Here is a 27,923-nt window from a genome sequence, read left to right as displayed (position 1 = left end):
AAATTTCAACCTAATAAATTGGCTATTTGTTGATTCTACTTTTATAGATTTCTATAAAATCCTCTTTGTCAACGAATATAAAATCCCATAGAACATAGATATTTCGAATACACAAATTTTCCCTCGTCTACCTATCAACCTCATCTAGGGTTTCAACTCAGGTAACCGCTCTTTCTCAAAACCACAATTTCCTTCAATCTCGTCTCCAATTTCAATTCTCACACTCATAATTTCAATCCCTTTTCACAGTTTTTTCTGCATCATTCTCAATTTTGTTGCTGAAGAATGGATCCAAAAGCATGCGATAAATCAGTTAAAGATTCTTCAGATTTCAAGTCCGAGAAGAAGATTCTCCACATAGTTGATAAATCAATTGCATGTCCCACTCCAGAGAAGAAGCCTGAACCATTATTAGCCTCCAATTTCAAAGATTCAAATACCCAGCTTCCAGAAAAGTATGAACCCTAATTTAATTCAACATTTTTCCAATTTTTATAGATTTTTTTTTTGATTTTTGAACGTTTAGCAGAAGAAAAAAAAAAATGAAATTTTTGATTTTTTTTTTTTTTTTTATGCAGGTACAAGAATGTTGCTGATTTGTTTAGTGGTATGAGTTGTGCACTTAGATTGTTGCATCTGCGTAAAAAGTCTCCAACTTTTCTAAATATTTGCAACAAGGTTGAAGTTCTTGCTAAGAGGTAATTGTTTTGTTTCCCTCTAATTAAAATAATCTTTATAGGTGTATATCTATGAAATACTGACACAGACACACCACTGACACTCACATGTTGACGCCAATAATTATTTGAAAAAAAGACATAATCAAATGTAATCATATTTGTCGGACACTGGACACACGATCGATTAGAATTATTGGTGCTACAAACTATAAAGGTGTATGTGTGTATGAGTTTGTGTATAAGTGTGTCAGAATTGTCAATTAGTGTATATAGCGCGACACTATACAGTAATAGAATTTTAACAAACTGCTATTTTTCCATGATATGTGATTTAGTTCAAGGTGTTGTCATATAGAGGCTAATGCTATAGTACTGCAGTGTAGCGAAATTTGAACGAACTGCTATTTTCTGAGATCTGTGATTGACTTCACTAAAGTTCACTATATGTAGTCAAAGTTTTAATTGTAGAAGATCCATTTCCTTTGATTGATTAAGGAAGTGACTGTGATGTGTTTTATTTTCAGAAACTTCTCTTATGCTCATCTAGCGCAGATGAAGTATATACTTCCCAAAGGTATAGAAATTGAAAAGGTGGTGGTTGTTGATAAGAAAAGCTTGTGTATGAAGCCAGATTTGAAGATCACCTTGGTATTTGACGTTGTAGAAGATCACTCTGAACAGTCTGCTGATTTGGCTCTGATACGATATTTTAATTCCAGGCTGATTAATTTCTTTAATCTGCATCCTGAGGTAACATTTTTTGATTTAGGGGTGTTACTCTTATTGATTGTATTTTCTGTATTTGAAGGATCAATTTACGCTATCTTAACAGTGATATACGGGACCTTGTTTGACTGTTAGCTTTGATTTGGATTATTATTTTAGATGTCGGAGTCCACATTTCTAAATCCAATCTTAGTGAGTTCTAGAACTTCATTGGTTGTGTCTAGAATCTGAAGAGTCCTATGTAATGGATGTAATACTGTCATTTTTTGGTAACATAGTCAAGGGATTGCAGAATTCAAGATTACTACTGTTGTGTTGGCATTTAGGTTTTCATTCTCTGCATAGTACTCTGCTGTGATTTGTGATTTTAGATGGTAGGTAGACAGAAGCATGTTATAACTAGTTGAATATGTACTAATGATAATAATGTGTTGTATGATATTTAGTTGAAAATATATTGGATCATTGTTGATTATGTAAGCATGTTATATGAGATTTAGTTGAATTGAAAATGTTGCTGATGATTATGATTTATGAGATTTTTTGGCTACTGGTTATGCTTACCTTTTGACAACTGCTTTTCTTTGGGTCTGGATCAGCTGTATTTTTGTTCTTAGAAGTATGCAAATAATTGATTTCATCACCTTAATTTTGATTTTAATTTTTTGTTTTTGCTTTTTGTTGTGGATATCAGGGGATTGATATTCCAGAGGCCACGCTACCAGAGCCCTTTAGCCAAAGACCTTATAACTTGATTTTCAAAGATGGAACCGTAAATTTGTCAACAGAACTTTCATCAACTTCCAATGAACTTGAACTGTCACTGAACAACTTACATCTGAGTCCATCTTTTAAAAGACACTTTTCTCAGAAGAATGTTGCTAACGAGACTGAGCAAGTTCAGAGCTTTTCATCATCTGAAAACTCACTGTCATCCCATGAATCTGACTGGCTGGATAAGCAAGAAAGTGAATGCACATGGCAGAAAGAATGTCCACCATTATCTGATTGTGTGAGTAATAATGTAGAAAGATGCAAGCAGAAGGAATCAATGTCCATGTGTATTCAACGAAATGTTATTAATACACCGGTACATAAGATCTCCCCTCCACATTCCGTTAGCTGCATTGAAAGCCCTGACTTGAAAATTGTTTCTTGTACGGATAGTTTGTTGACACACACTCCTGCACAGTCAGAACCTGAGAGATTGTTGCTCGGTTCTGATGTTAAGCTTCAGAAAATGACTGCCCAAAATTCTGGGTCGTGTTTTAAGCCTGCAAAAAGAGTGCTCGACTTTACACTCACAGAATGCAGCGATGATTTGGATAGTAGAGTATACATGTCTAAACCTAGCAGAGGATGTTCTGAGGAGTTCAAACCTTTTGATTCTGTTTCCCCACCTCAGGAGGTATGCGCCTGCTATCAAGTTTTGGTTTTAATTTTTGACTTATCCCTAAAATCATACTTTGCTACTCAATTATTATTCTATTTTGTACCTTTCAATCTATCCTTGCCAGAGAGCTTGCAAAGAAAGCTATTTATTTTCCTAATATTTAGTAGTTCATGTTAAATTCTAACTAGTAAGTGGGGTACTCATCATATATTCATGGATGAAAAAGAGGAGCTTTAGAGATTGTTATAAGATAATGAACATATTGGGTGAGAAACAAGTCCAAGATTTAGAGTAAAACATCGAGGATGGTTATACAAAAACAGTAATGTTTTTATTTATAACACACTTATAATATCGTAGTTTAGTCGATATCTTAGATTGGCTGTGTCAAATAGTTTAATAGTTTTATAGTGGAGATGGTTTAAATTTTTAGAATAATCCTTTTTCTAGATTGACGACAAAAAAGGGATATACTATCCTCCCATGTTCTTGCTCCATTCGTATCTCTTGTTTATTCACAGTTCAGAAGTATATGCTTGTGCTCTGTGTTTACTTAAGCATATTCTTGATATCTAATATCCCTTACTTCCACACTTTGCATCTGATTAACATTATTTTCCTTAATTTTTTTTATTGTTAAAGTTTTTTTTTTTGAGGGAATTGTTAAAGTAATTTTTCTCTCGTGAAAGTAATCGATTTCTTGTAAATTGCTTTCTCGATGCAGGTAGATGAAAACCTTGGTCATTCTTTTCAGAAAATCAATGTAGATCAACATTGTTTGGATGCATCGGATAACAATCCTTCATCATTGGTGGAACTGGTTAATGTGATTGACTCTATATTTGGCTCTGTCAAAACAACTTCAATCACAAAAGAGGAGCTCTTGCAAAAGATAATGATGAACTGTTTAGATTTTGTTGAGATTAGTATGTTCTAATTCTATTTATTATAATGTACACGTTTTCTTTGTAATAAACTTTCTAGCTAACTAATCTTGTCCTGCCAATAGGGGAAGCTGAAGAACAGATTGAGATTTTGGAAAAGACTGTGCCAGACTGGCTTTGCAAGAAGTTGGTTTCTTCTGGAGACACTATGTACTGGTGGGTCTCTTTCTTTTTTTCACTGATGAAACCTTTGATCTTTTAGAGTATCAGTCTCTTTTAGAGATGTGAAAATTTGTGTCTGACTTAACATGAAATTTCAGCCTTCTATGGGCTATTAAAAATCATAATTTTACATATGTCATGGATATAATGGAATAATAGAACTTAGCAGTTTGATGGAATAGCAGAACTTTTGTTATTGGTTAGTGTTGTTTCCCTCAAAAAAAAATTGGTTAGTGTTGTTGTGAGCCAAAATCCTCTGGTGTTGACTTCAAACTATTAATTTTATCTGTGTTCTTATGCTTGTAGTTTATAAAACCTGTTATATTTGCAGTGTCAAGAATGCGTCAGATTTGGACTCAGTTCGATCGAGGCTTCTCAGCAATGTGAACAAAGGAGATGAGTGAAAGGCTTTTGTTGAACGATAGGGAGTGTTATTTGCGTTGTTGCAAATGATTGTTGGTAATGCTCTGCATTGCTTGGTAATTGTTGGTTGGATTTTTGCACTCACTGTTTTGGTTACAACAACCAGCTATAGTGAATATCTTGGCTGGCACATAAGGGATTGTAAGAATAGGTTTTATAAATTGTTCTTAAGCTTTTTAGTTCCACATATTGTATTCTCTGTCTCAGTTTCTTTTTTGGTTCATTTCTGTCTCTCAGTCAGTAGTGTATTAAATGATAAAAGGGATAGTAATTTTTTATTTTTTATTTTATAAAAAGTAAATAGTAATTTTATTAAATTAACATTTTTTGACAAATTAAATTAACCTCATTAAGAATTGGTGTATTCACTACTATTAATATAAAAAGAAAGACACGAGTAGAATTATCTTGATTTCATTATGAGAGTGTGCATAATAATGCATGAGCTATCGAAATAGAAATAATATGTTGAAAAGTGGTGAAAATATTGAATTCACCTTTCTAAAGTTTAAAGGGTCATGTTAACCAGTGCCTTCGGGACACTGGTTAAGGAAGCTAGAAGAAGAAATTATAAATAAAAAAAGACATTTTTTAGACTTTTAATGCATTGATTACACAACTATCAATGCAAATATTACTATATTTGTTTCCTTAACCAGTGCCCCCGGGGCACTGGTTAACATTTCCCAAGTTTAAAAGTTGATTAAAGACTAACACGGCTAAGAGCTTACGACCCTTGAATAATATGGACATTAATGCCAATTCCAATTCTGGTTATGCCAATAATGATGGAGTTATTGTCAATTTGAGTGGTTCAAATTTTCCTAACAAGGAAGGTAGGAAATAAAGACAGTCACACGTCTACTTTTAATGTGGGAATAACCAGCCATATGACTTGTATGATTGCAGATAGTTGCTCAATAGAACTTTTAATTTAGCTCCCGATTGAATCATAATTTATGATCGATTGTTTTTTTTTGTAAAATTTGATTGAGTCATAATTTTGGATCTACTTTTTTTGACAAGATAAATAATTTTGAGGAGTCTATTGAGCAACCATCATGATTGCGTCTGTTGTGGTTGATTTACTATATGAATTAGACCTCAATTTTCAACATTTAAGGTGTCTTTGAATTGCTAAAATTAGATGAGTGAACTAAAACATTTCTCTTTTTTCTTTTTTTTTGGTCAGGAGAACTAAAAGATTTCTATATATTTGATTTAGAAATTGTTCACTAGAGAGGATAAAATAGATAATGTGACTAAACAAAAATAAGAATTATATAATTGTTTAGAATCAATAATGATACAATAACATCCACATTTTATAAATCGATCTACATGACATCTTATTAATCAGATATAAAAATATAATTATTCAATTGAGTAAACGATTGATTCAATTCACTGTTTTACGGTGTATGGAAAAATAGGTATCTCACAGTGTAATGATATTTAAACAATATAACTTTTAGTACATTTTGTTTTTCTCTATTCTTGTCAGACAAAATCAACAAGAAAGAAAAAAAAGGAGAGAAATGAAGTAAGAAAATAATAAAAGTATGAGAGAGAATTTTCACAAAAATTATCTTAAAATGGTGGTACAAATGTCATCTCCAAACATTTTTGCTTAATCCATACCGGGAAATTGCTGCTCATTTTTTTTTGAAAACTTGGTATCCGATTCAAGGATCGACTAATTCGAGAGGACCAATCCCACCGCCCACTTGCGGGGTCCCGTATGGACTTACCCACCGAAATTGGCACCAGAGGAAATCGAGAAATTGCTGCTCATTATTACGAAATTTCAATTTTCCTCCAAACATTTTAATCATGCGAGCATTATTTCTATACGGGGAAACTGCCGGGAAATTGCCTCTATTGATACTGACAAGCATGTCCCACTTTCTTGACTTTAGATACTCCAAAGTTCTTTCTTAAGTTCACTCATCCTAGCTAAATTTTATCCAAACAACTGTTCTTTCATTTGAATCTGAATCTAGATACTAATATTCATCAAACCACACTCATTCACTCATCATGGCTCCCCTCACAGTCACAAATCAATTCAAGTATGATGTTTTTCTCAGTTTTAGAGGAGAAGATACTCGCCATGGTTTCACCGGCTATCTCAAAAAAGCTCTTGATGACAAAGGAGTCCGAACTTTCATCGATGATGAGAAGCTTAAAAAAGGAGATGAAATCACACCATCACTTCTCAAAGCAATTGAAGACTCCATGATGGCCATCATTGTCCTCTCTGAAAACTATGCTTCTTCATCCTTTTGCTTACAAGAACTTTCAAAGATCCTTGATACCATGAAAGATAAGGCGGGTCGTTACGTTCTACCGGTATTTTATAAGGTGGATCCTTCTGATGTAAGAAAGTTGAAAAGGAGTTAAGGAGAAGCAATGGCTAAACATGATAAGGCCAGCTCCTCAAGTATTGACATCAATAACAAATTCAAGGCGTCTCTTCACCAAGTTGCTAGCTTGTCCGGACATCATTACAAAGGGTATATCCATATCTTTGGTTTTTATTTCATTGGTAGTGAAATATTCTCTCCGTCCTTAATTATAGAACGACTTACAAAAAATATAAGATCATATATAAATTTTTAAATGCATTCATTACTCTTTTTCCCAACCATAAAATTTATCAATACTATTATTAATTATTCTAGAATATGAAAAATTAACATTGAATTCATTCATACGCCGAGGAAAATTTAGTAATAGTTACATACTTTTCGGATAAATTTATTACTCCAACAACTTATTTTAATACCAATGATTTTTATAAAATACTCTTATATTAAGGGATGGATGTAGTAGTCACTTGAATTGAAATGCAATAAACAATAGTATTTTGTTTTAGATATATGAAACAACAATATTTATTGAAAACTCTCGGTTATAAGAAATAAATTTATTTAAATTGATTTATGCTTTGGATAAATTTAAGTAAAATTGATTCTTATCCATCAATGTTGTATGAATAGATTGAATTAAAATTGATTTTGAATGTATAATAACCAAAATAGATTTTAACGATAGACCATAAAATGAAAATGTTTCATCTATAAAAGGCAATTTATGAAGACAATAACGGTAATAAAGACATTTTTTTATCAAAGAGAATATATATATTTTTTTTTACAGAAGATAGTAAACATAATGATAAGAAACTAAACAATAACCTTTTTTATTAAAAAAATTTACGATAAATAAATTTCTTAATTAACTTTTCAAAACCTTAAACGACAAATTTTGACCTTTCATATATCGAATTGTACGATTTTAGCCTCTTATCTTTTTTTGAACGATTTGGATCCGTTATGTTTTCCTCCTTTTTATGATTTGATAGTCTCATATTTTTTTCTCCAAATTTACATTGTGACACCATGATTTATTGACGTGACACTCAATTAATGACTTTTATTTAAAATTAAAAAATGCCAAAATGATTCACACCTTAATTAAAAGTTCCATTCGCTCTCAAGGGTACAAGCTGAACTTTGGTAAATATTTTTTACTTTGAAGAAAAATGACACAATTATGAGAGTTGAATGTTAATCAATAAGTGATTTTACACCAAGGTAAATTTTGGGTTTCCCAAAACATGGGGAGAACATAAGGGGGAAAATTCCTATAAAATACGTGGAGAGCGAAAAACACAATTAAGCCGAATATATGTACTTAAATGACCTCTTTTATTTTATTGGACAGGGATAGGCCTGAACATAAATTTATCGGAGAGATTGTTGAACAAGTCTTAGGAAATATAAAACCTGTCGCCTTGCCTGTTGGTGATTACCTGGTCGGACTAGAGCACCAAAAGCAACATGTGATTTCCCTTTTGAATGTTGGGTCTTATGATACAATCCACATGGTAGGGATCCATGGGATTGGTGGAATCGGGAAGACAACTCTTGCTCTATCCATTTATAATTTGATTGCCCACCAATTTGAAGTTTCATGCTTCCTTGAAAATGTTAGAGAAAATTCAGAGAAACATGGGTTGACATATCTCCAAAGGATCATTCTTTCTAAAGTAGTTGGGGAGAAAAATGAGTTAACAGGAGTTCTAGAAGGAATTTCAATATTACAGCAGAGGCTCCAACAAAAGAAATTGCTTTTGATTCTAGACGATGTTAACGAGCTAGAGCAATTAGAAGCTCTAGCCGGAAAACACGAATGGTTTGGTCCCTCAAGTAGAATCATCATAACAACTAGGGACAAAAGGCTGCTAACATGTCGTGGGGTTGAACGTACATATGAGGTGAAGGGGTTGAATGACAAAGATGCTTTTGAGTTGGTTAGATGGAATGCTTTTAAAAATGAATTTAGTCCAAGCTATAACAATGTTTCACAAGTGCATGTTTTAGAACGTGTTGTAGCATATGCTTGTGGTCATCCACTTGCTTTGGAAGTCATGGGTTCTCACTTTTATAATAAAACATTAGAACAATGCATAGATGCACTAGATCGTTATGAAAGGGTTCCTCATAAAAAGATCCAAACGACACTAGAGTTGAGCTATAATGCTTTGCAGGAAGAAGAGAAGACTGTTTTTCTTGACATTGCTTGTTGCTTCAAAGGATATAAATTGAAAAGGGTCGAACAAATACTTCATGCTCATCATGGTGATATCATGAAAGAATACATTAATGTGTTAGTGGAAAAATCTCTCATAAAAATAAGTGAGTCTGGTAATGTGGCATTTCACGATTTGATAGAGGATATGGGGAAAGAAATTGTTAGACAAGAATTACCAAAATATCCTGGAGAACGCAGTAGGTTATGGTCCTCTAAAGATATAAAAGAAGTTCTAGAAGAAAATAAGGTGAGCTATAATGATATGAATGGTTTACTTTTCATCTTTAACTTATGAAGCCGATGCATGCTCAAGTTACCCTTTTGGCTTTCTTCATTATTAATAGGCTTAAATATGGAAATGGTCCCTGCAAATATCTGGCGTTTTGGTTTTAGCCCCTATAAAAATATTTTTTTGGTTTTAGTCCCTGCAAATATAGAATATTTGGTTTTGGTCCTTGGTATTTTGTTTTAATCCTTGTAAAATCATTTCATATTGAAATTGTTTCCTATAATATTCATTTTAGTCCTCATTTTGAGGGACTAAAATAAAATATTCAACATATTACAAGGACCAAATCCAATATGAATCAATTTTACAAGGACTAAAACAAAATACCAAGGACCAAAACCAAATTTTTTATATTTGCAGGGACTAAAATCAAAAAAATATTTTTACAGGGACTAAAACCAAAATGTCAGATATTTGCAGGGACTATTTTCATATTTAAGCCTTATTAATATTATTTATGGTCACAATATTTCAAATTTTTATCCTTGTATCAGTTTAATTTACATGTATTGTCAATGCAATTTTTTTGCATACATTTAACGATGTATTGCTATATCATTTCATGAATTAAAAACACATAGTTTATCATATCATAAATTGACGTGATAACAGTTTTTAACACCGACGTCGACGTTGTATATAAATTATACTTTTATATTATGTAAAAATCTTTTCTATGTGGTATAAAGTTCTACCATATATTCATTTCATTGATTTGTTCTTGTTTGTTTACAGGGAACAAGTAAAATCGAAATCATACATTTCGACCGTCGGATCAGAGTAGAATGGAATGGAAAAGCTTTCAAGAAGATGGAAAATCTCAAAACACTAATTTTTAGTAATGATGTTTTTTTTTCCAAAAATCCTAAACATCTTCCAAATACTCTGAGAGTGCTGAAATGTCGCAAACATCCTTCATCGGATTTCCATCTTCTCATTCGCAAACGCAATATCAATTGCAAGCATCCTTCATCAAATCCATTTGAGTGGAAGGCATTTCTCACAAAGGCAAGTGTAACATATTTATATCTTTGATCTTATGTTAATAAATCCTGTTTAATATTATTCATATATTAACCCACTTGGTCGGAGTGATGTTAGCTTGGGACATTGAAGTATACTCGTATAAAGATCTTAGGATTCATATATTATTCAATGCCAATTTTAGTCGATTAATTTGTCTTAAAATAATATTATTCATACATTTCTTATTTATTTACAAGTTTTTCTATTTCCATTATTTTGCAGAAATTCCAGAATATGAGAGTTTTAAATCTTTATTGTAGTGACAGCTTAGAACAAATACCTGATATATCTAGTCTCCCAAATTTGGAAGAATTTACAATTAAAAATTGTTGGGATCTAATTACAATAGATAAATCGGTTGGTTTTTTGCGTCAACTTAAAATCTTGAGATTTATAGGTTGCGATAGAATCCAGAGTGTTCCGCCTCTCAGTTTGGCATCTCTAGAAGAACTTGATCTTTCATATTGTACCAGTCTTGAGAGTTTTCCACAACTGGAAGATGGGTTTGGGGATAAGCTTAAAGCCATGAGTGTTAGAAATTGCATCAAGCTGAGGAGTATTCCACTTCTCAAGTTGGATTTATTAGAAGAACTCGATCTTTCAGATTGTATTAGTCTTGAGAGTTTTCCACTTGTGTTGGACGAGTTTCTTGGAAAACTTAAAACCCTTAATGTTAAAAGTTGTCGTGATCTCAGGAGTATTCCACCTCTCAAGTTGGATTTGCTAGAAACACTTGACATTTCACATTGTCATAGTCTTGAGAATTTTCCAATTGTGGTGGACGGGTTTCTTGGAAAACTTAAAACCCTATATGTTAATAGTTGTCGCAATCTCAAGAGTATCCCACCTCTCAAGTTGGATTCACTAGAAACACTCGACCTTTCGCATTGTCATAGTCTTGAAAGTTTTCCAATTGTGGTGGACAAGTTTCTTGGAAAGCTTAAAACCCTGAATGTTAATAGTTGTAACAATCTGAGGAGTATCCCACCTCTCAAGTTGGATTCACTAGAAACATTTGACCTAACACATTGTCATAGTCTTGAGAGTTTTCCAATTGTGGTGGATGGGGATCTTGGGAAACTTAAAACCCTCACTGTTAATAATTGTCTCAATCTCAGGAGTATTCCACCTCTCAAGTTAAATTCATTAGAAACACTTGATCTTTCACATTGTCACAGTCTTCAGAGTTTTCCAAGTGTGGTGGACGGGTTTCTGGGGAAACTTAAAACCCTAAATGTTAATAGTTGTCGCAATCTCCGAAGTATTCCTTCTCTGAAGTTGGATTCACTAGAAACACTTGACCTTTCATATTGTCATAGTCTTGATAATTTTCGAATTGTTGAGGACGAGTTTCTTCGAAAACTTAAAACCCTACATGTTATTAGTTGTTGCAATTTCAAGAGCATTCCAACTCTCAAGTCTTATTTATTAGAAACACTTGACCTTTCACATTGTCATAGTCTTGAGAGTTTTCCAATTGTGGCGGACGGATTTCTTGCAAAACTTAAAACCTTGAACATTAATAGTTGTCGAAATCTCAAAAATATTCCACCTCTCAAGTTGGATTCACTAGAAACATTTGACCTTTCACATTGCCATAGCCTTGAGAGCTTTCCAATTGTGGTGGACGGGTTTCTTGGAAAAGTTAAAACCTTGAATGTTAATAGTTGTTGTAGTCTCAAGAGTATTCCACCTCTCAGGTTGGATTCACTAGAAACACTTGACCTTTCACATTGTCATAGTCTTGAGAGTTTTCCAAATGTGGTAAACGGGTTTCTTGGAAAACTTAAAACTCTGAATGTGAATTATTGTCACAATCTCAAGAGTATTCCACCTCTTAAGTCATATTCCCTAGAAACACTTGACATTTCAAATTGTCATAATCTTGAGAGCTTTCCAATTGTGGTGGACGGATTTCTTGGAAAACTTAAAACCCTGAATGTTAACAATAGTTGCAATCTCAGGAGTATTCCACCTCTCAAGTTGGATTTACTAGAAACACTTGACCTTTCACATTGTCATAGTCTCGAGAATTTTCCAACTGTGGGAGACGAGTTTCTTAGAAATCTTAAAACCCTGAATGTTAATAATTGTCGCAATCTCAAGCGTATTCCACCTCTCAAGTTGGATTCACTAGAAACATTTGACCTTTCACATTGTCATAGTCTTGAGAGTTTTCCAATTGTGGTGGACGGGTTTCTTGGAAAACTTGAATCCCTGAATGTTAACAATTGTTGCAATCTCAAGAGTATTCCACCTCTCAAGTTCGATTCATCAGAAACACTTGACCTTTCACATTGTCATAGTCTTGAGAGTTTTCCAATTGTGGTGGATGAATTTCTTGGAAAACTTAAAACCTTGAATGTTAATAGTTGTCGAAATCTCAGGAGTATTCCACTTCTCAAGTTGGATTCACTAGAAACATTTGACCTTTCACATTGCCATAGCCTTGAGAGTTTTCCAATTGTGGTGGACGGGTTTCTTGGAAAAGTTAAAACCTTGAATGTTAATAGTTGTGGCAGTCTCAAGAGTATTCCACCTCTCAAGTTGGATTCATTAGAGACACTTGACCTTTCACATTGTCATAGTCTTGAGAGTTTTCCAACTGTGGTAAACGGGTTTCTTGGAAAACTTAAAACTCTGAATGTGAATTATTGTCACAATCTCAAGAGTATTCCACCTCTCAAGTCTGATTTCCTAGAAACACTTGACATTTCAAATTGTCATAATCTTGAGAGCTTTCCAATTGTGGTAGACGGATTTCCTGGAAAACTTAAAACCCTGAATGTTAACAGTAGTTGCAATCTCAAGAGTATTCCACCTCTCAAGTTGGATTTACTAGAAACACTTGACCTTTCTCATTGTCATAGTCTTGTGAATTTTCCAACTGTGGGAGACGAGTTTCTTAGAAAACTTAAAACCCTGAATGTTAATAATTGTTCCAATCTCAAGAGTATTCCACCTCTCAAGTTGGATTCACTAGAAACATTTGACCTTTCACATTGTCATAATCTTGAGAGTTTTCCAATTGTGGTGGACGGGTTTCTTGGAAAACTTAAATCCCTGAATGTTAACAATTGTTGCAATCTCAAGAGTATTCCACCTCTCAAGTTGGATTCGCTAGAAATACTTAACCTTTCACATTGTCATAGTCTTGAGAGTTTTCCAATTGTGGTGGATGCGTTTCTTGGAAAACTTAAAACCTTGAATGTTAATAGTTGTCGAAATCTCAGGAGTATTCCACCTCTCATGTTGGATTCACTAGAAACACTTGAACTTTCATATTGTCATAGTCTTGAAAGTTTTCCAATTGTGGTGGACAAGTGTCTTGAAAAACTTAAAACCTTTAATGTTAGTAGTTGTTGCAATCTCAGGAGTATTCCACCTCTCAAGTTGTATTCATTGGAAACACTTGACCTTTCTCATTGTCATAATCTTCAGAGTTTTCCATTTATTGAGGACGGGTTTCTTGGAAAACTTAAAACGCTAAATGTTAGTAGTTGCCGCATTCTAAGGACTATTCCACCTCTCAAGTTGGATTTACTAGAAACACTTGATCTTTCACATTGTCATAGTCTTGAAAGTTTTCCAACCGTGGTGGACGATTTTCTTGGAAATCTTAAAATCTTGAATGCTAGTAGTTGTTGCTATCTCAAGAGTATCCCACCTCTAAAGTTGTATTCATTAGAAACACTTGACCTCTCACATTGTCATAGTCTTGAAAGTTTTCCAATTGTGGTGGATGACTTACTTGGAAAACTTAAAATTCTGAATGTTAATAGTTGTCGCAATCTCAGGAGCATACCACCTCTCAAGCTGGATTCATTGGAAACGCTTGATCTTTCATATTGTCATAGTCTTGAAAGTTTTCCCATTGTGGTGGATGAGTTTCTTGGAAAACTTAAAACCTTGAATGTTAGTAGTTGTTGCAATCTAAGGACTATTCCACCTCTCAAGTTGGATTCACTAGAAACCCTCGACTTTTCTCATTGCCATAATCTTGAGAGTTTTCCAATTATTGTGGACGGGTGTCTTGGAAAACTTAAAACCCTGAATGTTAATAGTTGTCGCATACTAAGGAGTATTCCACCTCTCAAGTTAGATTCACTAGAAACACTCGACTTTTCACATTGTCATAGTCTTGAAAGTTTTCCAATTGTGGTGGATGAGTGTCTTAGAAACCTTAAAACCTTGAATGCTAGTAGTTGTTGCTATCTCAGGAGTATTCCACCTCTTAAGTTGTATTCACTAGAAACACTTCTTTCACATTGTCATAGTCTTGAGAGTTTTCCAATTATGGTGGATGGGTTTCTTGGAAAGCTTAAAACCCTTAATGTTAGTTGTTGTAGCAATCTCAGAAGTATTCCAACTCTCAAGTTTGATTCACTAGAAACCCTAAACTTTTCACATTGTCATAGTCTTGAAAGTTTTCCTACTGTGGTGGACGGGTTTCTTGGAAAACTTAAAACCCTGAATGTTAGTAGTTGTGACAACCTAAGGAGTATTCCACCTCTGAAGTTGGATTCTCTAGAAACACTTGACCTTTCACATTGTCATAGTCTTGAGAGATTTCCAATTGTGACAGACGGGTTTTTTGGAAAACTTAAAACCCTAAATGTTAGTAGTTGTCGCAATCTCAGGAGTATTCCACCCCTCAAGTTGGATTCATTAGAAACTCTTGACTTTTCACATTGTCACGGTCTTGAGAGTTTTCCAATTGTGGTGGACTGGTTTCTTGGAAAACTTAAAACCCTCAATGTTAATAGTTGTCGAAATCTCAGGAGTATTCCACCTCTCAAGTTGGATTCACTGGAGACATTTGACCTTTCATATTGTCATAGTCTTGAGAGTTTTCCAATTGTGATGGACGGGTTTCTTGGAAAACTTAAAACCTTGCTTGTTGAAGGTTGTCACAATCTCAGAAGTATTCCACCTCTCAAGTTGGATTTGCTAGAAACACTTAACCTTTCATGTTGTTATAGTCTTAAGAGTTTTTCACTTGTGGTGGATGGGTTATGGAAACTCATCTTGGATGATTGTAAGGAACTTCAGGAGGTTAAAGTGATTCCTCCATGCTTAAGAATGTTATCTGCAGTAAACTGCATGTCGTTGACTTCGTCGTGCAAAAGCAAATTACTAAATCAGGTTATGATTTATTTTATTTTTATTTGTAATGTATTTTATATTCTTTTTGATATAGTTAAACTTAAATTAATTATTTATTATTGACAGGAATTACATAAGGCAGGAAACACCTGGTTTTGTTTGCCACGGGTGCCAAAAATTCCGGAGTGGTTCGACCACATATACGAGGCAGGATTGTCAATTTCCTTCTGGTTTCGTAACAAGTTTCCTGACATAGCTCTCTCTGTTGTTTCTCCATTCACATGGGATGATTCACACTACCGTGCTGTAAGATTGATCATCAACGGCAATACATTTTTCTATACAGATGATACAAAACCACAGCCAAATACGTATCATTTGCATCTTTTTCATTTGCAAATGGAAAATTTCAATGATAATATGGACAAAGCACTTTTAGAAAATAAGTGGAACCATGCAGAGGTTGACTTTGGATTCCCTTTTCAGAATAGTGGAATCCATGTATTGAAAGAGAAAAGTAACATGAAAGATATTCAATTCACCAGAGAATGATGCTAACATTGTGTTACACTCGGGATGTTGAAGTAAGTATATTATTCATTGTCATAAAGGTTTCCGTAGTGTTGTAGAATGTTAATTTGTTTCATAATTTTATTATAGATTTGTCTATGTATTTACCAAATCACAATTATAGGTTTGTATGTTCATGCTGAAATATTGAATTTTTGCCCTCCTCTCCCTAGAGAGCTCTTTCAAAAGATAATGGTGGAAGCTTTGATTACTCTTTTGGGATTTCCTTACAATTATTGAAGACCTCACATTATTTCCCTTAATTGTTTTTGGAGACTGTAACAGCAACAACTTATGGCACAGACATTTATGTTTGAAGGTGTGTTTGGTGTTCGAACTGTGTCAGTGTCTGATACAACACCGACACATGTGGTTATAATGAATTATGTCATTTTCTCAAATTATTATCGATGTCGATGCATGAGCGTCCATGCTTCATAGGTTAAAATAATTATACATCGACACATGAGTGTCATTTTCTCAAATAATTTTACACCGACACATGTTGTCAAATATGGATTGCGCTGGCATACGTTTAACAACTGCCATGGCCAATTTTTGAAAGATGGGGGTGCCATGATATTTTGTGTCGATTACGGCCATTCTAAATGGTGATTTTTTGGATTTCTGTAATCGATGATACTGTTTTGTGTATGTATGGATTCATTGTGAGTTTGACAGAATGACGTTGTGCCACCGTGATTTTGCATAAGTTACGCTTTGGAGCTTCTACAAAATCACGGTGCCACCTTGATTTCGGCCAACTCACCGTGAAACCAAATATGCACTTAGACTATAAACGATCCATTTCCTAGCTCATCTACTCTATGCTGGAATGTCAGTCCCCTTTTAATGATAGATTAAGGAAGGGACTGATATTTGGAATACCGGTACTCTATGCTGGAATGTCTGCCCCTTTCATTTTTATGGCTAATTTGAGGCTTCTTTTTAATGTTTAATTTTTGTTTATTATTTAAATTATATTTTCGTTCTTACTTATTTAACGGGAAATAACCTCTGTGCATTGTTTATGTACTTTGTTTAGGTATGCAAACACTTTTTGGATGCGGTAGAGAGGGAGCAATATGGTTGGTTTTGGTCATGTCCAAATGGTGGTAAGAATTGTATCTATAGACATGCACTTCCCAAATGAAGGCTTTGCTAGAGGAAGAATCTGATAAAATGCCAATTGAGGAAGAGATTGAAAAGCAGGTGAACTGTTTTTTCCCCTTACAAGAAGCATCGCCACTTGATTATTGCATCAGGACTATGAAAGAAGAAAAAAAATGGACGAGAGTGATGCCAGTTTGGCTGCCCAACAGACTGTATGAGGTATGTCCGTTATCTGTTCCCGATCATTCACATATCAATGGTTTTTGAATGTGTTTTGAAAATGGGTATTATCTTCTTAAATGCAGAAGTCGCGAGCTGTTTTTGTCCAATACTAGCTTGTTTGTGCATGATGCTGAAGCATATGACAACTACCAAAGACAACCTGATGAAACTGAACAGAATGTAAGTTTCTCATAGTGTATGTCTCTTTGTAATTTTCCAGTTTTATACAAAATGAAAATTTAACAGTTGCGAATTTGGAAAATTTTAAGGCCAAACTGCCATTTTTTTTGTTATGATGCTGTAAATAAACTAATCCTTTTTTTACAAGTTTTATGCGATTTTGTACCGTTCATCTTTGTTTCTTGTCCCATTGGATCTTAGTTTAGACAAGGGGTGTAGCTCATCCTGATTTGAATAATATGATTTGGACTTAGATGATAGTGTTTTTTTCTTTTTGGAATACCGGTAGTGTGTTTTATTTTCAGAAACTTCTCCTATGCTCATGTACTCCATGCTGTGATTTGTGATTCCATATGGTAGGTAGATGTAAACATGTCATAATTAATTAAAAATGTTTTAATGATAGTAATAAGGTATTATATGATATTTAGTTGAAAATATATTGATGATTATGTAAGCGTTAAGCATGTTATACTTGATTGAAAATGTTGTTGACAATTATGAGAAAGTAAATGTGATTTTTTGGCAACTGGTTGTGCTTACCTTTTGACAACTCCTATTCTTTGGGCCTGGTTCTGCTATATTTATTTTTGTTCTTAGAAGTATGTAATTTTTTTTTCTTCATCACTTTAATTTTGATTTTCCTTTTGAATGTTGATATAAGGGGACAGATATTCCAAGATGTACCTTCTAACTTGATTTTCAAATATGGACCTGTAAATTTGCAACGGAACATTCATCAACTTCCAATGAAATTGAACTGTCCACTGAACAACTTACATCTGCTGAGTCCATCTTTTAAAAGAAACTTTTCTCATAAGAATGTTGCTAGCGAGACTGAGCAAGTTCAGAGCTTTTCATCATGTGAAAACTCTTTGTCATCCCATGAATCTTTTTTTGATCAAAGCACTAAAATATAAAAGATAGGAGAGGCCTGAACCAATACAACAGAGTCACATAGTGAAGAATCTGTGAAAAGAAAATTCAGATCTATCCCCAAAAAGATGGTACAAAAAGTATTGATATTCCTAGCTATTCTTTGGCAAATGAACCAACTATTTCGTAGCTGCCAAGGCAACTTTGGAGGTACACTTTTGGGCACGGGTCCTCACTCCGGCCGAGTTAAAGTTAGCAGGCTTCACTTTGTTCACATGCTTCTTCATCTTGAATTTCAACATTGTCATCTTCCATCTCCGGTCTCTTGTCATGGCTGAGAGTTTCCTCCATCACTGTGACCGGTATAACCATAGGAGTAAGCACCAGAGTGTTAGCCCACTTTTGAATAACCTGTGGATCCACAATCTTGTTGGAAGACACAAGTGCCTCAGAGATGTGATCCTAACCCTCTTCTACTTCATCCCCCCAAAATTTGGAAAGAATCTGGACAATCTTGAATCTGACTGGCTGGATAACCAAGAAAGTGAAAGCACATGGCAGAAAGAATGTACACCATTGTCTAATTGTGTGAGTAACAATGTAAAAAGAGGCAAGCAGAAGGAATCACTGTCCATGTGTATTCAACGAAATGTTATTAATACACAAGTACATAAGATCTCCCCTCCACATTCTGTTAACCGCTTTGAAAGCCCTGATTTGAAAATTGTTTCTTGTATGGATAGTTTGTTGACATACACTCCTGCACAATCAGCACCTGATAGATTGTTGCTGGCTTCTGATGTTAAGCTTCAGCAAATGACTGCCTAAAAGTCTGCGTCGTGTTTTAAGCCTACAAAAAGAGGGCTCAACATTACACTCACAGAAGGCAGTGATGATAATAGAGTATACATGTCTAAACCTAGCAGAGGATGTTCTGAGGACATCAAATCTTTTTGATTCTGTTTGTTCACCTTAGGAGGTATGCGCCTGCTATCTAGTTTTGGTTTTAATTTTTGACTTATCCCTAAAGTCATAATCTGATATTCACTTGTTATTCTATTTTGTTCCTTTCAATCTATCCTTGCCGGAGAACATGCAAAGAAAGCAATTTATTTTCCTGATATTTAGTAGTTCATGTTAAATTCTAACTAGTAAATGGGGTACTCATCATATATTCATGCATGAAAAAGAGGAGCTTTAGAGATTGTTATAAGATAATGAACATATTGGGTGAGAAACAATTCGATGATTTAGAGTAAAACATCGAGGATGGTTATACAAAAATTATAGAAGTGATGGTTTTTATTTCTAACACACTTGTATTATTGGTTTAGTCAATTTATTCGATTGGCTGCATCAAATAGTTTGTTTAATGGGTTTACAAGAAATGGATTTACTAACTGCACTTTATTCATTTTGTATTTTCTTACTATTCTCACATGTTCTTGCTCCATTCAAATATCTTGTTCATTCACATTTCACAACTATATGCTTGTGCTGTGTGTTTATAATTGTTCATACTTACCATATTCTTGATATCGAACATCCCTTACTTCCACACTTTGCATCTGATGCACTTTACCTTTCCAGGAGTTTGTGTATCGATGCCGAGAATACACTGCTAAGCCATTTTCTCACTGATGAGCAAGGATCTGCACTGGTGGATATGAATCACACAATCATGTAGTGATTGTGGACTCGTACAAGGATATTGAGTAGACGGTTGATGTTTCAGACTCAACCCTATCTTGCGTAGCATGCATTCCCATCGGTGTCGCAACTGATTCGGTAAGCTACGTGTCCCATCCGCCGCTTACAGTTCTGGCACTAAGCCAAGGTTTCTATGGATTCAGCAGTTAAGGGACAGAGGGAAGGTGTCGAAGGTAATCCTACTACGGCACTAAGACTAATTCAGTCTATTTGGCGACTATTCCCACAGCTACTACTACAGCTACTGCTGTAAGGAAGGCGATAATGTTCAATTTTCATAAGGTCTTCTTGACTCTTATTCACGCAACTGTTGTTGCAAAAACCGGGATTTTAGTAGTAGCTCTCGAACCTGTTCCGAAGTCAGTTGAGGATTCGGTTGGTGTTCCGAATCGAGGTTTTCTGGTAGCGCTGGTGCTGCTTTGGTCCCTATTCGTCACGCTCTCTTGAGTGGCTCTCTATTATGGGGCCAGGATTCATCACTCCAACTTATGATGATTTGACGTTCTCTAGAGCTTAGCGGAATCTCTTGTAAGCGCAGCAATTAAAATTATTTTCCTTAAAACTTTTTTATTGTAAAAGAAATTTTTTCACAGTTCATACTTAAGCATATTCTTGATATCTAATATCCCTTACTTCCACACTTCGCATCTGATCGACATTATTTTCCTTAAATATTTTTTTTTTTATTTATTTTGAAAGCATTTTTTTCTCTCATTAAAGTAATTGATTTCTTGATAATTGGTTTCTCCAAACAAATAGGCGAGAACCTTACTCATTCTTTTGCGAAAACCAACATAGATCAAACTGGTCTGGATGCATCGGATAACAATCTTCATCAATGGTGGAACTGGTTAATGTGAATGACTCTATATTTGGCTCTGTCAAAAGAATTTCAATCACAAAAGAGGAGCTCTTGCAAAAGGTAGTGATAAACTGTTTAGATTTTGTCGAGATTAATATGTTCTAATTGTATTTTATTATAATGTACACAATTTCTTAGTAATAAACAATTTAGATAACTAATCTTGTCCTCCAAATAGGAGAAGCTGAAGAACATATTGAGATTTTGGAAAAGATTGTGCCAGAATGGCTTTGCAAGAAGGTGGTTTCTTCTAGAGACACTATGTACTGGTGGGTCCCTTTATTTATTTTTTTCACTAATAAAACCTTTTATATTTGCAGTGTCAAGAATGCATTAGATTTGGACTCAGTTCGACCAAGGCTTCTCAGCAATGTGATCAAAGGAGATGAGTGAAAGGCTTTTGTTGAATGATAAGGAATGTTATTTGTGGCATTGCAAATCAATATCGGTAATGCTCTGCATTGCATGGTATTTGTTGGTCTGATTTGTGTTGCTAATGTTATTCACTAATAAGATGTTTTAGTTTTTCATCTTTAACTTTGATTCCTGTTGTTAATACTAGAGTTCCCTTTTAGCTTTCTGCATTATTAATGTTACTAATTGTCATAAGATCACAATTATTTTTACCTTTGTATGAATTTAATTTATATGCATTGTCTGTTTAATTTTTTTACATATATATATATATATATATATATATATATATATATATATATATATATATATAATTATGTGTTGTCATATTATTTAATGAATTAAAAACACATGACTTACCAATTCTCATTAACTGATGTGACAACACATCGGAATTCATGTGTATAATGATTTCATTGATTTTTCCTTTTTTGTTTATAGGGAACAAGTAAAATTGAAATCATACTTTTCGACTGTCGGGTTAGAGTGGAATGGGAAACATTAAAAAAGATGGTAAATCTGAAAAACACTCATTTTTAGTAATGATGTTGGCTTTTCTAAAAATCCCATACATCTTCCAAATACTCTGAGTGCTGAAATGTCGCAAACATCCTTCATCAGATTTCTATCTTCATCAAATCCATTTGAGGGGAAGGAATTTCTCACAAAGGCAAGTGTAACATATTTATATCTCTGATCTTATGTGAATAAATCCGTTTTAATATTATTCATATATTTCTTACTTATATTGGCATGTTTTTCTATTTTCATTTTGGTTTTGTTGCAGAAGTTCCGGAATATGAGAGTTTTAAATCTTGATAATAGTGATCTTTTGGCACAAATACCTGATATAACTGGTCTCCCAAACATAGAAGAATTTTCAATTCAAAGTTGTAAGGAACTAATTGCAATTGATAAATAGGTTGGTTTCAAATCTTGAGACTTATGCTCCCAAATCTGGAGTTTTCCACACCTAAGTTTGGCTTCACTGGAAGAATTCGATCTTTAATATTGTGATGCTCCGGAAAACTTTGCTCTCATGGTGAATAGATATGTTGGAGAACTTAAAATCAAAATTATTCCATCTCTCATGTTACCTTCTCCAGAAGAACCAGATCTTTCAGTTTGTACAGGTCTTGAGAGTTTTCAACCTATGGTAGATGGGTATGGTGATAATAAGCTTAAAACCGTGAGTGTTAGAGGTTGTACCAATCTAAGGCGTATTCCACCTCTGAAGTTAGATTCATTAGAAACACTTGAACTTTCATGTTGTTATAGTCTTGAGAGTTTTCCACTTGTGGTTGACGGGATTTTTGGAAAACTTAAAACCTTGCCTGTTACAAGTTGTAGCGCTCTTAGGAGTATCCCACCTCTCAAGTTGGATTCCCTTAGAAATACTTGACCTTTCACACTGTTGAAGGCTTGAGAGTTTACCGCATGTGGTGGATGAGATATTGAATATTGCATCATGCTTCGTTGGTACAGTTCAATCTGTCATATTGTCCAACTCTAGAGAGTATTCCAGAAATATTGGGAGAGATGGGAAATATACCACGGCATTTGCCATAGAGTATAGAACAAATGTGAGCCCAATGAAGTCTTCACATGTATTGAAAGAGAAAAGTAACATGAAGGATATTTGATTCAGTAACCCTGAAAATTAACGATGCTAACATTGTATTACAGCCAAGATGTTGAAGTAAGTATATCATTCATTTTACCCAAATTGTCATAAATCTTTCTTCCTGTAATGTAGAATGTTAATTTGTTTCACTATTTTATGGTAGATCTTTCTAAGTATTCACAATTATAGGTTGGACTATGCATTTTTTTATGACAAGTTGACATTTTTCCAGAAATCTTTAGTTTTTGGCAAGTTTTAATAATTGTTAAAATTCAACAAAAAGCTTGCGTATAATATTTTCTTTTCACCTACGCCCTTCAGAAAATCATGGAAGAGTTTTAAAATGTTTCTCTTGGAAATAATTTCATTCATGTAACTTGGTTTCTCAATGCAGGTAGCTAGAAGTAGGGCTGGACAATGGTCGGGCTCAGTCGGAAATCGGTCCGAAAGCTCCAAACCGGAGGCACCCACGGATGGGAAAATGAAAACCATTTCCGTCCATTATAGGGCTCGGTTACGGCGGTTATCGGGTTGGTCGAAATGCGGTTTAGGCGGTTCGGTTTATACGGATATGATGGAAAAAAAAAACACAATATCAAAGAAGCTGAATTCCAAAGTCATAAACAAAATTTCAAAATTTCTGAAATTTACTATTGATTAATATCATCAACCAACATCAATATTCATACAAAATTCCAAACAAAAAGACACTTCAAAACAATGAATTTCAACCTATAAAACCAACATTTGGTTCAAAAAACAAACTTATACAGCAACTAAGATCTACTTTTGGCCAAGAATTATCTTCTTGTTTGAAACAAATGTTGAATTTTGTGTAGATCTACAAACTTTAATTGAACAGATTTGCTGCAAATGTTGAATCTTGCATACATGGAGTTTGGAGAAGAAAGAGAAGAATTGTGAAGAAGAAGAAGAGGAGGAGGAATGGAGGAGCTGGAGAACTAACGTGAAAGGGAGGGGAAGATAGGTGTTGAAAAAGTCATACTGTGAAAAGAAAGAAGTGAAGAGAAAAAAAGGGGTTTTAGAATGTGAAGTGTCAGTGTTGTGGGTCTCAAGAATTAATAAAATGCCAATTTTCATTAGGATGGGACCTTACATACAGGAGGAGTAATAATTTATTTATTCTAGGCAGCAGGATCGGTCGGGTATGGACTGTCGTGGTTCAATTCTATCCAACCGAAACCGACCGTAACAAGTCACTCATGCCCGTTTTATCAAAACCGAATAGCCCGAATGACCCGCCCACACCGACCCGCTTGCCTGCGGGCCATTCGAAACGGGCGGTTTGGGCGGTTAGTTGAAATCTTGTCCAGCCCCAGCTAGAAGAGAGCATTGGTCACTCTTTTGGAAAACCAATCCAAACAATGCTAGTTTAAATGCAAGGCATGAAAAATTTCCATCGTTGCATGGTGAGATTAAAGTGGTTTTACTCTGTTACATTCTGTCGAAAGTTTGTTTTTTTATAAGATTAGTATGTTCGTATTCTTGTTATTAATAAATTGAGTAGCTAACTAATCATGTTAATTAGCTTCATCTCTCTGTAGAAGAAGTGAAAACTGGTTGAGTTTTTGGAGAAGTTTGTGCCAGACTTGATCTGTAAAAGGTAAGATTCTACTGAAGATGTACTAATAAAAATAAAAGATTACTCCTAATAAAAAATATTACCCCTAATAATAGTAAAAATACACTATTTATTTAAAACAGTTTAAAATATGTAGCACAAAGAAATTTGAACGAAATGCTATTTTCCACGATCCAACATTGTCAACATTAAAATGCACCATATTCAGTTGAATTTTAGACTATAGAGGATCTTTTTCCTTTGATTGATGGTTTAAGGAAGTGATTGAGTCTGTAGTTTGTTTTATTTTCAGTTAAATTCTAGAGCAGATGAAGTATATACTTCCTGAAGGAATAGAAATTGTAATGGTTATTTATGTTGATAAGAGCTTATGTTTGAAGCCGGATTTGAAGATAAACTTGTTATTTGAAGTTGTAGAAGATCACTCTGAAGTCAAAACAATCTGCTTGAATGGCTATTAGAAAATATGTTAATTCCAGGCTGATTAATTTATATTATCTACATCCTAAGGTAACATTTTTTCAACTGCTTTTCTTTGTGTATTGCTCAGATATATTTTTTTTTTTCTTCTTCTAGTTAAGTAGAGAAGTTTGAAAGTATGATTTCTGCAAAAGAATTGATTTCATCAATTTAATTTTGATATTATTTTTTTGTGTGGATATAAGGGTTCTGATATTCCAGAGGCGACACCACCACAGCCCTTTAGCCAAAGAGCTTGTAACTTTCATCAACATCCATTGGAATTTAACTGCCGGTGAACAACTTACATTTGAGTTAGACTGCCTAGATAGCACAGAAAGGAAAAGCACGCGTAGAAAGAATGTACAACATTGTCTGATTGTGTGAGTAAAATCTTAATTCAGAAAGCAGAAAGCAGAACGAATCATTATGTGAGTATTTAACCAAATGTTATTAATACGTCAGTACATAAGATCTGCCCTCCACATTCTGTCAGCCGCACTGAAAGCCCTGATTTGAAAGTTGTCTTTTTTACGGATAGTTTGTTGACACATACTCGTGCACAGTCAGCACCTGAGAGATTGTTGCTCGGCTCTGATGTTAACCTTCAGAAAATGACTTCCCAAAAGTCTGCGTCATGTTTTAAGCCTGCAAAATGAGTGCTCAACTTTACACTCACAAAAGGCAGTGATGATATGGACAATAGTAGACATGTCTAAACCTAATAGAGGATGTTCTGACGACTGCAGATCTTTTGATTCTGTTTCCCTAATTCAAGAGGTATACCTGCCATTTTGTTTTTGTTTTAATTTTGGACTTGGTCTTAAAATCATACATTGATATCCACTTATTATTTTATTTTGTACCTTTCATTAGCAATGTTTATTGTAAAAGCAATTTTTTTTCTCTCGTTTAAGTAATTTCTTTCTTGTTAATTGGTTTCTCAATGCAGGTAAAAGAAAGCCTTAGCCATTCCTTTGAGGAAACCACTGTGGATAAAACTTGTTTGGATGCATCGGATAACGATCCTTCATCATTGGTGGAACTGGTTAGTGTGATTGACTCTATATTTGGTATGTTCTAATTCTATTTTATTATAATTCTCACGATTTCTTAGTAATAAACAATCTAGCTAACTTATCTTATCCTCCGAATAGGAGAAGGTGAAGAACAGATTGAGATTTTGGAAAAGATTGTGCAAGAAGGTAGTTTCTTCTGTAGACACTATGTACTGGTGAGTCTCTTTCTTTTTCTTCACTGATAAACCTTTGTTCTTTTAGAGTATCAGTCTTTTAGGGACATGAAAATACGAGTCAGAATTCTGAATTTATGCTTGTTATTTATTATGGAATAGCAGAACCTAGCAGTTTGATAGAACGTCAGAACTTTTGATTGCAGAACCTCTGGCATTTACTTCAAAGTAGTTATTTATTAATTTTCTTTATGAAGTTCTTATTCTTTTAGTTTCTATAACATGTTATATTTGCAGCGTCAAGAATGCTCAGCCATGTGACCAAAGAAGACGAGTGTTAATTCCATTGTTGCAAATGATTGCGTTGTAATGTTGTGCATAGCAAGGGAATTTTTGTGTGTAAGAAAAGTAAACAAAGAGGGGGTGGGGATTAGAACACCATACACACAGCCAAGTGTGAAAAGTTCCTATCCCTCATTATATGATGGAAGGCTATTAACTCGTTAGACGGGAGGATAGTGGTGTTGTACGTGGATGGTTATCAAACCCAATATCGAAGTTGGTCGAGAACTGAGGGGAAACATATCTCTGGTATAATAGTTGGAATCACGGTGGTTCATTGGCTTCAAGATTTAGTCGGCTTATATCAGTTTCAAATATTTGAAATGCATACGTGGAGGAGATGGGGGAGTGGATTGAGGGGAAGTGGGCAGGGTCATGGTGGAGGGAGTTATTTCAGTGAGAGATGAATATGTTCACTGAGTTAAACATGGTTGTGAATCAAGGTGTTAAGGATAGATGGATATGGAAGCATTACAATGGAGGAAAGTATTCTGCAAGTCATGCTTGTTCAGTAATTATACATGACGGCCTTCTTTCCAAAAATTTGGAACAAGTTGTTTGGGGATAGATGTTGAATAAAATGTCCCGGGTTTGCGCACGTCTGATTGGCAAACAACATGGTTTTTTTTTTTGAGGTATTATTCATTATAAGATTTGGTTTTATTCTATGTTTAATGTTTTTTCGAGGTGCACTCCAAAAATGATCATTTGATTTTTTTTTTTTCTTTTTTGAGGGAAAATGATCATTTGACTTAGCAAGTGTGAGACATCGTCTTGTTCTATAAGGGATTTGTTTTAACTCATGTATAAATGCTAATGCCTAGACACATGGTTAGTTTTATATTCATATATATATATATATATTCAACTATCCGGTCATATGTCATTGAATTAATCGTCTATTTTGCTCAACATCGAAAGTCGAATGATACAATAAATTTTAGCCTCCTCAACACCCACACAATTATACCCTTCACAATCCCAGAACTCTTAGAAGAAGACAAAGTGGCATGAACACGGACAAGTCCAGACATGTTAATAGTGGACAAGATCATATGCCATCATTTACTCCAAACAATTAATAGAATACCAAAATTATATTATTTTATGTAGGGAAAATTACACTCACTTCCCCTCAGGTTTGTGTAAATATAATGGACACCCCTTCTATTTTCTCAATTGTCAACAACAACCCCTGCCGTTATATCTCCATCCAATACCGTTGGTGTTGATTTCTAATATTCGCTTTCGCTCCTTGAAACCATTACACACATCAAAGCTCCATGAATCATCGTTAATAGATATAAGTACCCATTCATCCATCTCCTTAGTTTCGAATGGTTAGACCCTCCCTAATTAATTGTAGTCTGCCGCTTCACCTCTTGGGAAAACTGACGATAAGATTAGT

At 34.4% G+C, this 27,923-nt stretch overlaps 4 protein-coding genes and 1 pseudogene across 4 annotated transcripts; all 5 read left to right on the top strand.

Annotated features, from left to right (window-relative positions):
- The first annotated feature begins 87 nt into the window (after nucleotides 1–87).
- LOC146917850 (CDT1-like protein a, chloroplastic) lies at nucleotides 88–4,515 on the top strand. Its single transcript, XM_085719608.1, has 8 exons — nucleotides 88–161; nucleotides 250–455; nucleotides 579–698; nucleotides 1,205–1,430; nucleotides 2,101–2,814; nucleotides 3,524–3,725; nucleotides 3,809–3,899; nucleotides 4,237–4,515. The coding sequence occupies exons 2-8, from the start codon at nucleotides 286–288 to the stop codon at nucleotides 4,307–4,309; spliced, it is 1,596 nt and encodes a 531-aa protein (XP_085575734.1). The 5' UTR covers nucleotides 88–161; nucleotides 250–285; the 3' UTR covers nucleotides 4,310–4,515.
- A 1,761-nt stretch (nucleotides 4,516–6,276) lies between these two features.
- On the top strand, nucleotides 6,277–20,936 carry LOC146917848 (uncharacterized). The gene is made up of 10 exons (XM_085719582.1): nucleotides 6,277–6,844; nucleotides 8,058–9,174; nucleotides 9,952–10,224; nucleotides 10,465–15,387; nucleotides 15,475–15,932; nucleotides 16,964–17,250; nucleotides 17,337–17,433; nucleotides 18,098–19,288; nucleotides 19,900–20,547; nucleotides 20,818–20,936. Exons 1-5 carry the CDS (start codon nucleotides 6,741–6,743, stop codon nucleotides 15,898–15,900), a joined length of 6,843 nt encoding a protein of 2,280 aa, XP_085575708.1. The 5' UTR covers nucleotides 6,277–6,740; the 3' UTR covers nucleotides 15,901–15,932; nucleotides 16,964–17,250; nucleotides 17,337–17,433; nucleotides 18,098–19,288; nucleotides 19,900–20,547; nucleotides 20,818–20,936.
- LOC146917849 (toll/interleukin-1 receptor-like protein pseudogene) lies at nucleotides 6,369–6,731 on the top strand (annotated as a pseudogene).
- LOC146917847 (uncharacterized) lies at nucleotides 20,153–22,217 on the top strand. The gene is made up of 6 exons (XM_085721954.1): nucleotides 20,153–20,192; nucleotides 20,249–20,413; nucleotides 21,060–21,150; nucleotides 21,202–21,253; nucleotides 21,737–21,808; nucleotides 22,083–22,217. Exons 1-6 carry the CDS (start codon nucleotides 20,153–20,155, stop codon nucleotides 22,215–22,217), a joined length of 555 nt encoding a protein of 184 aa, XP_085578080.1.
- A 1,799-nt stretch (nucleotides 22,218–24,016) lies between these two features.
- LOC146917846 (uncharacterized) lies at nucleotides 24,017–27,183 on the top strand. Its single transcript, XM_085719606.1, has 7 exons — nucleotides 24,017–24,349; nucleotides 24,485–24,543; nucleotides 24,815–25,032; nucleotides 25,188–25,761; nucleotides 25,934–26,054; nucleotides 26,139–26,215; nucleotides 26,471–27,183. Exons 4-7 carry the CDS (start codon nucleotides 25,672–25,674, stop codon nucleotides 26,492–26,494), a joined length of 312 nt encoding a protein of 103 aa, XP_085575732.1. The 5' UTR covers nucleotides 24,017–24,349; nucleotides 24,485–24,543; nucleotides 24,815–25,032; nucleotides 25,188–25,671; the 3' UTR covers nucleotides 26,495–27,183.
- The last annotated feature ends 740 nt before the right edge of the window (nucleotides 27,184–27,923 follow it).

The sequence above is a fragment of the Medicago sativa genome, chromosome 6, assembly GCF_051527215.1.
Source record: "Medicago sativa cultivar Bolivia chromosome 6, Bolivia_mono, whole genome shotgun sequence".
Taxonomy (NCBI): Eukaryota; Viridiplantae; Streptophyta; class Magnoliopsida; order Fabales; family Fabaceae; genus Medicago; species Medicago sativa.
The sequence above is the reverse complement of the archived record's forward strand: the minus strand, read 5'-3'. Positions and strand labels throughout refer to the sequence as shown.